We start from the raw sequence: 13,068 nt of genomic DNA, 5'->3' as shown, positions 1-13,068 counted from the left end.
AACTATATATATATATATATATATATATATATATATATATATATGTGTGTGTATGTGTGTGTCTTTGTGTGTGTGTGGGTGCGTGGGTGTGCGTGTGTGTATATATGTATACGTATTTACGTATATGTACATATATATATATATATATACGTGTATATATATATATATATATTGATCGATATATACATATAGAACAAAAGATTTATAGAGATCGTGATATTGATATGATAATAATTTCAATATATCTATCTTCTATCTATATATCTATAAAAACAGAGATGTGTGTGCCACAGACGATTTCTGATTGGTTAATTCAATAATCACATCTCCTAAAAAACTATGGTTCGTAGGCTCTTAACTTTACCATAAAATATTATGGCTTTATTTATTGTCAATCTTGGAAGGGTTTAATTTTTTCCTAACTTGCGATTTACAAATTACAAAAATACGAAACTTACAATCTAACAATCGAACCTCCGACATCACGGCCGCCATTATGAAACTATACTAAAAAAAAACGCGCGTTCACTCGTGGTCTTTTCATTTCGGGTTTGGGTACTTGTGCAGTTTTCTATTGACATTAAAAAATGGAAATATTTTTAAAAAAATATATTGTACGTACTCGTCATGGGATAAAGTTTTCCTACAGAAAAAAATCACGTAATTTCATCAAGTAGTTATTTTTTATAGCGAAAAAAGAAAAAAAATCAACGCTACAAGCGAGTCATTATTAATTAAACAGAAAGTTCAAGTAGGGGGATTTCCCTTTTTTTTGGATAGCGAGGCCAAATTTCGCGATTTTGGCCTTTTTTTTAAGCAGTTTGGCCTTCAAAATGTCTGTTTGGCCTTTTTCTTCACCGATGAAATAAAAAAAAAGCAAATAAAAACAACGCAATAAAACTTTTAAAAATACGGCACACTTTGGTTGTTCTTGTTTGTTTGTTTTTTTTGGTAATTTTCCTTATTTTTTATTTTTTCAAGATAATACTATTAAATGGCCACTATTATGCCAAATTAGCCCCGCCCTCAAAAAAATGCACAAAATTTCGAGATTTAAGGTTTGGACGAGATAATTTAGCGAATTGTCCGGACTATTGCGAGAGAACCATCCATTAGTTTTTCCTGAAATTTTGCAACAAATTGTATTTCAATACATAAATGTGCATAGTAACAACATTTTTTTGGCGAAAATTCCCGTTGCGTCCCCAGATTTCATGTTTGAAGAGACAATTTTTTTAAGCTGTTGACACACATGTTTTGGAAATCTAGCAAACATTATTTTTCCTGAAATTTTTTAATATTTAAAAATAAATTATGCCGGCTGATACACTTTTAAAACTTTTTTTTAAAGCTCGCAAGATAAAATTTAAAAATACTTATTTCTCTCTCTCTCTCTCTCTCTCTCTCTCTCTATATATATATATATATATATATATATATATATATATATATATATATATACGAAACTAAACAACACGAAAACAAAACGCTCTTACAAACTTATTAGTACCACTAGCCAGCACACACGCACGTTCACTACCGTCACGTTTTTATGGCAACCAAACCCGCTGACGTACATAAACAGTAAACACACAGTAGATGTGATTTTCTTCATTTTCGCATTTGATTATTTGGTATACTTTCTTTTACTACATTTTATGACAAGACTCCCAAATACGTTTGTGAATTATAGTTTTCGACTGTTATAAAACCTACCGGTATTCCGATAAATTATTTTTCTTATGTTTATATAGTATTCATCTACCCATTATCGTCTGCAAAATGTTTCCTCATTTTCCTTTCTGCCATTTCTATTCATTGTTTTTTGTTCTAATCTACATACAACTTATTTCATTCAATTTTAATCTACAAAAAATATCAATTATTACCTGCTTTATAAAAATTTATTTTCACCTTTATTTTTACAATATTTCCTTTCTGCCAATTTATTTTTACATATCACATACTTACAACGTATTGTCTGCACATTTACTTTATTTTACCATTATCTACACAATATTTTCTTTCCATCAAAAAAAATTTTAACTAGCACTTATTTACATCTTATATTCTGCCTTTCTATCAAAAAAATTTAACTATCACTTACTTACATCTTATAGTCTGCACATTTTTTTATTATAACATATTGATAATATTTTTATTTCCGTTAACACTTTCATTCATTATTTTTGTTTAACCTGCGTTTAATCAAACACTTTGCAATTACCGTTTAGTCAATTTTATTTTTCTTATCTTACACCTGATTACATCCATCATTCCCCTCCCCTTTACTTTTTTTAACGGTTTCTTATTTCTATTAATTCCCTGGATAACCACTGATTGGGTAATAATTAACTATTTCATGTAGAATGTGCCCTGCAAATTTTGGCTACAACTGGTGTTCTTTTTTTATGTTTTTTTTTTTTGCGTTGTTCTGTTTGGTTGGCTGCTTTCGTTGTTATATATATATATATATATATATATATATATATATATATATATATATATATATATATTTCTTTTCTGGATCACCAATATGACAACACCAAATGCAAGTGCTTTTTTGTGTTTTTTTTTTTTTGCGTCGTTCTGCTCGGTTGACTACTTTAGATGTTATTATATATATATATATTTTTTTTGCTTTGGATAAATAACATAACAACAAAAACAAATAACATTTACAAATAGTGATTTCTTCATATCATGAATCCAATTTCTTCGCGACGGAAACTGTAAATCTACCACCAACAATATATATATATATATATATATATATATATATATATATATATATATATATATATATATATATTTCTATACGTTTCTATACGGGCGTTACAGTAAACTAATACCGAAATTTCAGCGGCTGCGGCGGGGGGGTTATTACCCACAAGTTCCAAACATTTAAAAACAATTCGAAATTTAATTTGGTTTTGTTGTCATATTATTTATCCACAAAAAAAACACAAAAAAAATCAGTTCTAGCCAACATGTGGCCCTATAAGCAGGGCGCATTCTACATGATAGCCGGCAGTTGGCATGCAGGGCCCTCTTTTGTATATGTTCGCCAAAAAATGTTATATCTAATAAGTAACAAAAAAAACTCACCTTTTAGAAAAACAACATTGTATAAAAACCACAATATGTTTATTGGTTACAAAACGGGGGATCGATTTGGTATGACGTTGTAACTAAAAAGTTATCAACCCTTAACAATTGTCGCAATAATAAAACAGACAAATCTTATTTTAGAGTTCACATGAATTCTACCTAAACCCCCGAAATAAAATTAATTTTCCCTTTCTTTCTTTCATTTTACAGACTCAACACAATCTTGCAAATTAAGCAAGGTATTACCAGTTTTTAAAAAAATTACTGACCATACTTTTGTTAATTTTTATGTTAAAATATGTTCTACTTACAACTTTCTATTACTAATATTTTTAAACATTTTTGAACGAATTTAACCAAACGATTGATTTGAATACTTTCGTCAGTACATTTTTCATTACTTTCATTACACTTATATTACTGCTGTTAATTTGGAGAACATTACTATCAATTATGCCAAAAAAGGGAAAGTCATCAATAAGTGCATCGAAGCATCAACTAATGAAAAGACGTCGCATGGCGCAACAATCAACAGTTAATGTGCCCTACGGCATTGCCGAACACCCAGGGAATGCTAGGGACGTATTTGTTGAAAATGGTCGTTTGGGTTATTCGGCTGGGGGTGCTTCTTCCTTCTTTGCAGCTTCGACGGCAATTGATGATAATTTAAATTTGCCTGGGCCTTCGACAAGTACTTTCTTAATCGCAACATTAGACGGTTCACTGCACGCCAATCTCCCCATTTACCTAAATGAAAGGAATAACATTCACGTTATTTCTCAAGCTTCAATGAATGAAGACCAAAGAGAAATTTATTTGGACAGAAATTCTCTAAGCTCGGCTGAAGAGCAACAAAAAAATCATCTTAAAAGAAAGGCATTACGTCAGGCTGCTGTACGTGCTTCTGAAACCGATGAACAACGAGACAGACGTTTAGGGATAAATGCTTCGGTCTTGTCCACTTCACGCGCTTCAGAAAATGCAGAGCAACGAGACAGACGTACAAAGGGTCATATAGAATATAGAGCCAATTTGGAAGGACATTCAAGAGCAACAAAGTCACACTGGTCTTTAAAAGCATTCAACTATATTCCCTCTTCTAATTATGCTGAACACGCTGACATAAAAATAAGCTCTATGTATAAGAAATGCTCCCATTGCCTCGCGAAAAGATGGCCAAGTGAGCCAGCGGGAATATGCTGTTCAAATGGCAAGGTGAAACTCCCACTTCTTGAAGAACCTCCACAACCGCTACTACGCTTGCTCACAGGTTCAAATCCTGAATCAAGAACATTCTTGAAAGAAATAAGGCAATACAATTGCGCCTTTCAGATGACGTCTTTCGGATCCAGTTACCAATATGAAGGGGGGTTTATGCCAACATTCAAAGTACAGGGTCAGGTGTACCATCTGATTGGATCTCTTCAGCCAACTGAAAATGAGGCACCTCAATTTCTTCAAGTTTACTTCATGTCAAGCTATCTGAAACAAGCTCAAAGAAGGAATTCATTTGCATTTGCCTGCAACAATGACACAATCACTTCCAACAATCGATTAACATTGATTTGGGACCTTCAAAGCATGCTTCATGAATACAACAACTATGTACGGAGCTTCAAATATGCTCTAGAATTAAATCCTGCTGATAATTTTAGCATTGCCATCGATGCAGACAACCGACCATCCACTGAACATGCAGGTCGGTTTAATGCTCCTTCTTTTAATGAAATCGCAATACTTCTTAGTGGTGACCAACACCATTCTCGAGATATTGTCATCAGACACCAGGATGCTGGTCTCCAGCGCATAAACGAAACTCACAGATCATACGATGCGCTTCAATATCCTTTAATGTTTGTTCGTGGAGAAGATGGTTACCACTTTGGAATTCCTCAATTTGACCCATCTACTTTGGAATATAATTTTTCCAAAACAGTTTCTTGTAAGGATTTCTATGCTTACAGATTTATGTTTCGGGACCAAAAGGATAACAGAGACCAGAATAATGATACTGGTGATTATAATACTACTACTACTAATAATGACAATAACAACAATAGAAATATTTATTTCAATCATTTACATCGGTTTCAAGACCTTTACTATCAGTATGCTACTGACATGTGTGCTAAAATGGAATCAGAACGCCTATGCTACATCAGAAATAATCAGGCAAAATTGCGTTGCGACAGCTACATACATTTGAGGGATGGTCTTAACAGAGATGCAGATCCAAACAATCTAGGCAAGCTTTGTATTCTGCCCTCCACATTTACTGGTGGACCCCGCTATATGCACGAAAGGACTCAGGATGCGATGAAAATTGTGAGGCACTACGGTAGGCCTGCTTTGTTTATAACCTTCACATGTAACCCAAATTGGAAGGAAGCCCAGGCTGAACTTTTCAAGGACCAATCAACAACAATCAAACAAAAAAGTCATGATATCTTAGCAAGAGTATTTCACTTGAAACTTAAAAAATTGATGGATTTGATAAAACTAGGTGAGATTTTTGGACCTGTCCGAGGAAACATGTATACAATCGAATGGCAGAAAAGAGGTCTTCCTCATGCTCATATTCTAATTTGGCTCGTGGATAATATATGTTCGAATGACATTGATAAAATCATCTCTGCAGAACTACCAGATCCGTCTCTTGACAGGGATTTATATAACATGATAAAGGTGCATATGATTCATGGACCATGCGGCCCTGGTTTTAGAAGAGACTTACCATGTGTTACAGACAACAGGATATGCACGAAAAGGTATCCTCGCCAGTTTATTAGTGAGACACAGACTGATACTGATGGATATCCATTGTACAGACGACGAAGACCCGAAGATGGTGGCTTCACTGCGACCGTAAGAAATTACGAGATCGACAACAGATGGGTCATAACATACTGCCCAATTCTTATTAGCACCTTTGATGCCCACATAAATGTCGAATTTTGTGCTTCTGTTCATTGTATCAAATATGTTTTTAAGTACATCAATAAGGGTTCTGATGCCGCCTCCTTTGGTCTCCATAACGACAATACAACAGATGAAGTCCTACAATATCAGGTAGGGCGTTACATTAGCAGTAGTGAGGCATTTTGGCGAATATTTGGATTCCCTATCCATGATAGGCATCCACCAATTCAACGTCTGGACATTCACCTTGAAAATGGACAGCGAGTGTACTACACCCCGACAACCGCACAAAATATAGTACAAGTACCTAGACAGACAACTTTGACTGCTTTTTTCAGGCTGTGTGAAAGTGATGACTTCGCCAAAACTTTAATCTATTCTGAAATTCCTTCATACTACACATGGAATAAAAAGCGTTGGATTCGCAGAACTATCGGGAGACGAGTTGAAGGTGCTGAAGGTATTAGATGAAATGATTGCCTTGGACGTCTCTATACTGTACCTCCAAATCAACACGAATGTTTCTATCTGCGAATTCTGCTACATTAAGTTCAAGGGCCAACAAGCTTTGAAGATCTTCGTAAATTCGGTAACCGAGTTTGGCCTACCTACAGGGAAGCCTGTATGGCTCGAGGTTTACTTGAGGATGACACTCGCTGGGAAGCCACCTTAGCTGAAATTGCTGCCTCATATTCAGCTCGGCGACTTCGAAAAATATTTGTAAAAATATTACATTTCTGCAGTGTTGGAAACGCATTTAACTTGTGGTTGAAATTCAGAAATAGCCTTTCCGAAGATTTTTTGCATCAGGCTCAAGTGCGCCTTCCAGAAATTCAACTTGATTATTGCGATGAGTTTTACAATAGGGCATTAATAGATATAGAGGACAGACTTATTCTTATAGATGGAAAATATTTGCAATCATATGGTCTGCCACAAACTGAACGTACCAACAATGAGCAAATTCCAACTCTAATACTTCAGGAAACATCCTATGATGTCGATTCTTTAACAAGCTACATCAATGAAATGATGCCTAAGCTACTTCCTGAGAAGCTGTTCGCTTTCAACACAGTTACCACCACCGTTTTCAGACGTGCTGGTGGAATTTTCTTCCTTGATGCACCTGGAGGCACCGGAAAAACATTTGTTACCAAATTAATTTTGGCCAAAGTTAGGCAAACTAATACTATTGCCATTGCCGTTGCGTCTTCTGGCATCGCTGCTACTCTTCTTCCTGGTGGCAGAACAGCACACTCTATGCTTAAAATACCACTTGACTTAATTTCAGCTCAAACGGCAGTTTGCGATATCACCAAAGATAGTCCCAGAGCACAGCTACTTCGACAAACAGAAATTATTGTGTGGGGTGAGTGCACCATGACTCATAAAGGGGCTTTTGAGGATTTAGATAGAACTCTTCGGGATATAAGAGATGACCAACGATCCATGGGTGGTGTTACCCTTCTACTTTCAGGTGACTTTCGCCAAACACTACCTGTGGTACCAAAGGGAACCAGAGCTGATCAGGTACGTACCTGCCTAAAATCATCCTATTTATGGAGACAAGTAAAAACACTTCCGTTAACAACTAACATGCGTGTTAAACTTAATGGAGATGGAGCAATGGAAAAGTTTTCCCACGACCTTCTGAAAATTGGCCACGGAAAAGTTCCAGTAGATTCCACTGGCCACATCAAAATTAACAATATATGTAGCCATGTCAATACTCTCGACGATCTTATAACATCAGTTTTCCCAAATCTGATTGACAATTTTCGCAATCGCGATTGGCTCTGTGAAAGAGTTATATTGCCACCCACACATTCAGTTGTAAGAGAAATTAATCGGCGTATGCTAGACAGTCTCCCTGGTACGATTAAAATGTTTAAATCAATCAATGCAAATATGGATCCACTTGACAATGTTAAATTCCCCATTGAATTTCTTAATAGTCTTGATATTTCCGGTCTTCCCGATCCTGTTTTGCTCCTCAAGGTGGGATGTCCCATAATTCTCCTAAGAAATATAACACCACCGAAATTGTGCAATGGTACTAGATTTGTTATCAATAGAATGTCCGAAAACGTCATTAATGCTACAATAATTACTGGATGTGGAAAAGGAGAGGATGTCTTGATACCTAAGGGGACATTGACTACATCAGGAAGAGAAGCGCCCTACGTTTTCAGAAGAATACAGTTTCCTCTTCGGGTTGCATTTGCTATGTCAATAAATAAATCCCAAGGTCAGACATTGTCCGTGGCTGGAATGCACTTGAAAGAATCTTGCTTCTCTCATGGACAACTTTATGTTGGATGTTCTCGAGTGGGTAGCAAAAATAGTCTGTATGGATTCATGCCGAACAACAAAACAAAGAACGTTGTATACACTCAAGTTCTATAAATCCTCTACACCAGGACCGTGTATGACTGTATATTTTTTAAAATTTGTGATTTTTCAATACATAACTGGAATATTAGTTGTTGCTGTAAATAAAAATTTAGCAACTTATATAATTTTCTCATCGAATTAATAATGAGAAAAAATTCATATACTTTTTTTTCATTTTTAATTTTGTTTTTTATTACACATTTTACGGTAATATTTCAAGAAATAACAACTTAAAAAATTATGTTTTTCCTTAAACCAAAATAAACATTAAAAATAAACGATGCTGATAAAAATCGAACTGAAATAAAAAAAGAAAATTGATCAGCTTAAATTATAACATTAACATTGCAAAATATACCAAACTATATTCAGACATTGGGCTACATATCTACATTTTGTGCGGAAATTTTGCACCCAAGGGCTCAAAGTTTAACGAGTTTACCTTTTTAGAACTCTGCCACACTCCTCCACCAATTTTGACTCTAATAACGACATTTTATGTGTAGGTCACTTGGATCTGAATCGAACTTTTTAATTTCCGTTGAGCCCGACAAAAACTAATCCTAAGGTGTCAAATATATGATCAAAGTTTAACATATTTGACCTTTGCTATATTTACCAAACTACAGGGTCTAATCACTTGAAATTTGACAATTTTAGGTCTAACCCCTTGAAGTTTTATATATAAATTAATTGGATCGGGGTCACACTTTTTCATTTGTTTTGACCCCAAAAAGATAACAGCTAAAGGGTCAAAATTGCGGTCACATTTCAAAAAAATTGATACCTTTGTTATCTCTACTCTACTTCTCTGCGAATATTGTGTCCAAACACTTTAAATCTTAAATGAAGATTACTTGAACCTGGATGCAACTTTATATTTTAGTTTGTGCTCGAAAAAATATATTTTAAGGGGTCAACATTGGAGTCAAAGTTCAAAAATGTTTTACCTTTGTGGTCTCTACCAAACTACTTGGTGTAAACATTTGAACTTTGACATAAAGCATAGTCATGATGAGTTTAATCTTTTTTATTTGTTCTGGACCGAAAATTTCGCTGCCATGGAGTCAAAGTTAACATATTTGACCTTTATGGTCTCTACTAAACTACTCTGCTAATGTTGGGCCTAAAATATTGCAGTGTATTCAGACATTGGTCTCACAATCTAAATAGATTTTGGGTGGAAATTTCGCAGCCGAGCGGTCCAAGTTCAAATATTTTACCTTTTTGAATTATACCACACTCCTTTACCAATTTTGGGTCTAAACACTTGAGATTTTACATGTAGGTTACTTTGACCTGGGTACAAAATTTTTCATTTGCTTCGAGCGTAAAAACATAACTGCTAAGTGACAAAAATTGCGGTCAAATTGATACATATTACATTTATACGTTTTCTACCAAATTACAATTCAATGTCAATTTGGAGTCTAAACACTCAAAATTTGAGATACAGATTTTTAAGAAAGAGAGAGATAGCGAGATATATATAGAGAGTAAGTAGAGAGATTGACTGTTCGCTTTGCTCTGACGTCACTTAAAAATACGAAAAATATATCCAGGTTGGAAGAAAAGTAACTTATCTTGCCTTTTATAATATTTATTTGTTATATATTTGTTTTTTGACAACTTTTTCGAATATATGTGTACAGTAATACAAACCCACATTCATTTTGATTTAAAAAAAAATCATTTTGATTAAAAAAAATAGTTTAATTTTAATATTTGTTTATTGTCTTAACTCATATCAAATGTTTTGCTTGTGTTCTGCTTCAAATATTCATAATCTTACATGCATAATTTTCATTTAATTATATTAAATAAACTTCAATTTACTACAAATCAAATCGTGTTCATTCACTTTTTTAAAATGTAATTTAAAAATAATTAAAGAACACATTCTAATCTTTAAAATCTATAATACAACGAAATATTCAATTGTTATAATACTTAAACAAACAACTTGTGTTTTTTTTTAATTAACTTTTTTATTATTAATATTAGATGAGTTTCAGTATAAATCATGGTGTTCTTTATTTCAATCCAATTTTGAAGTTTTGTAACGCTGTCTGTAAAAATTACTGTTGATTATTGGCTCTAAGAGTTCCACATATCTTGCTTGTTGGAACTTCGGCGATGACGTCATTTTTCAGCTGGCCGGCCATCTTTATAACGAAGGCCACGCCACCATCCCCCCACCAAAAGGGGAAGCCTGGCATTTTCTCACCCGAAAGGGGGGAGGTTGGCAGTTTCTCCAACCAAAGGAGGGAGACGGTGTCCCCCCCAAGGGTGGGGGGGCGAAGAGACCAGGAGGAGGTGACTTTTTTCTTTGGGGGGGGAGAAGCCTCCGGGCACCCTCCTCCCTGAAGGTGGGGTTGGGGATTATCTATCCCTGAAGGGGGGAGGCCGGCACCAAGCATGTAAATCCAGAGGGGTGACTTTTTTTGTTACCACTCGGAGTGAGAAGGGGGCCGATCACCCAGGCAACGCCGGGTAACCCCTGCTAGTAACAAGATAAATCCAAAAGAATATTCAAGTAAGTTTACAAGAAAATAGCATACCTATAACAATATTTCATATCAAATTTTAAATATAAACTAAACTGTACTCCATTTCCGATGGACTCAAATGATTAATTACGAAAAGGCAGTTTAAAATCAAAATAAAATAAATATGTTAAAGTGTTTGGATCACAGAAATTAGATAACAAATATACGTAGCTTTTAAATTATATGCATACTTGGACGGCACTAGAATATATACGGGAATATATTTATTTATTCTACAATACAAATGTATTAGAAAACATATATGTATATATGTACATATATATATATATATATATATATATATATATATATATATAGCTTAATATAAAAGGCAAACAGAAAGTTTAATTCCACAAAAGGAGATTTATCCTGATAATGCTAAGCTCAACAATTATTATTGGAGCTTATACAATAGGACAACAAGAGTATGGAATGAAGTCACAAACTATATATTGGTAGATATAGAATGGATCATTTACTGAATAATGGAATACAGAATAAAAAATATTAAATTATCCTTCTCAACTATGCCTGATGTAGCACACATTATTATAAACATTAATAATAAGAAAATAGAATCAGCACAGGCAATATTAATGGAAACCCTAGTATAGCCCAGCCAAACTTCAACTGTAAGGACCCAAATAGCTGCCCCCCTTGAGAATGACTGTGTACACTAAGACGTCATATATTCATGTACAGTACCAGAACTCTCGCCTAATACGGAAACTAATAACATGACAGTCCAAAGCTATAGTACTAGTTACACCAGAGAGGATCCCCATAACCCAATAAGCAATAGTACACAATCTAAACAATTGACCACACAGCAGATAGATATAAGCTCCACAGAACCTGAACATAGAAACTCAGGCCGCCCCCAGATAAATGAAGAATCAATATAATACACACCTACATATGATTATCCTTCTTCCTGATAAAGGCCAGAGATAATTTGTTGTTGCAGGCTCAAGAGAAAGTTCAGGTACGTTAATGCAATTAACCCCACTGAAAATGCACCACCGGACAGGAAATAGCTTATTGTGCTTCCTCGCTATCCATAAAATGCAACAATATCACCCACGAACCATTTCCCCTTGTATAGGGCTATTGGTAAACACCCCAAATAAAATTCTGTTTAAACCACCCATAAGCACATGCGATATGAAGAAAATCGTCAAAAATACTTCAACACTTTAATATAAAACTTATAACCATTACATAACTTTAAATAAATTACCAACATAGAATCGCCTGCATCTTGGCAAGCTGTAATAAACAATATATCTACTTTAAACATTAGCCAACAAATAACTTTGCCTAACAAACCCAATCCCCGTAAATAGGTACACTGTTAAATTGCAACCAAACCACCAATTAGCACACGATACAAGGAGAATATAACCTTAACAATGTACAACGTAGGTCCAATTAAAGTAGAGCTTAGGAACCCCTTCCCAGGGCTATAGATTTAAACCTAAATTTAGAACCATCTAACCACCACCCCTAAACCCCACTGGCAAGCCCGCTCCCCAAATAAGAAATTATTGAAAAATTAACGCATTTCGTCTCCACTGTTAGATTTAAACTATGCCCTACAAACCAGTACTTTTTACATTAAAATTTTAAAATATACCGAAGATATAACCTGAGAAAATCTCCCCCGATTCAACCCACCCCACATCGGTCATCCATACACGCATATCCCGATCCCTATCCTATCCTCTCTGACTACCAGCCAAGCGCGTTCCCAACCGCTTACAAGCAAACACGTGGATTTGCCAATTTACTTCTAGATGCTACTTCTTACTGATAATAATACTTAGATTTTAACACAGTTGTTCCAGTCAGGTTTCGGGTTATTTCCATCACAAGAGTCTCCGTTGAAAAAATACATTTTTTGCCATCCAAATAAGGAGGAATAAGAATTCACCAGATAAACACATCTACGCAAGACCACCAACACGAAATATTTGGACAAATAGGGAACTTTAACGGACCGCTATAAAGCTATGCTTCCTGTATCTCTTTGCGATTAGTACTACATTAAGTTTTTACGCCGATTCGATGGACCTGTCCGTCGTGTTTATAAACG

General features: G+C 34.8%; 2 protein-coding genes across 2 annotated transcripts; both read left to right on the top strand.

The window, feature by feature from the left end:
* Positions 1 to 3,564: 3,564 nt before the first annotated feature.
* LOC145276655 (uncharacterized) lies at positions 3,565 to 6,501 on the top strand. Its single transcript, XM_080127845.1, has 2 exons — positions 3,565 to 5,125; positions 5,207 to 6,501. The coding sequence occupies exons 1-2, from the start codon at positions 3,565 to 3,567 to the stop codon at positions 6,499 to 6,501; spliced, it is 2,856 nt and encodes a 951-aa protein (XP_079983971.1).
* Positions 6,502 to 6,654: 153 nt separating this feature from the next.
* Positions 6,655 to 8,436, top strand: LOC145276654 (ATP-dependent DNA helicase Pif1-like). The gene has a single exon (XM_080127844.1). It carries the CDS (start codon positions 6,655 to 6,657, stop codon positions 8,434 to 8,436), a length of 1,782 nt encoding a protein of 593 aa, XP_079983970.1.
* The last annotated feature ends 4,632 nt before the right edge of the window (positions 8,437 to 13,068 follow it).

The sequence above is a fragment of the Euprymna scolopes genome, chromosome 5 (genome assembly GCF_053919585.1).
Source record: "Euprymna scolopes isolate OS-2025 chromosome 5, ASM5391958v1, whole genome shotgun sequence".
Classification (NCBI taxonomy): domain Eukaryota; kingdom Metazoa; phylum Mollusca; class Cephalopoda; order Sepiida; family Sepiolidae; genus Euprymna; species Euprymna scolopes.
Note: the sequence above shows the minus strand (reverse complement) of the source record. Positions and strands in the feature narration are given on the sequence as shown.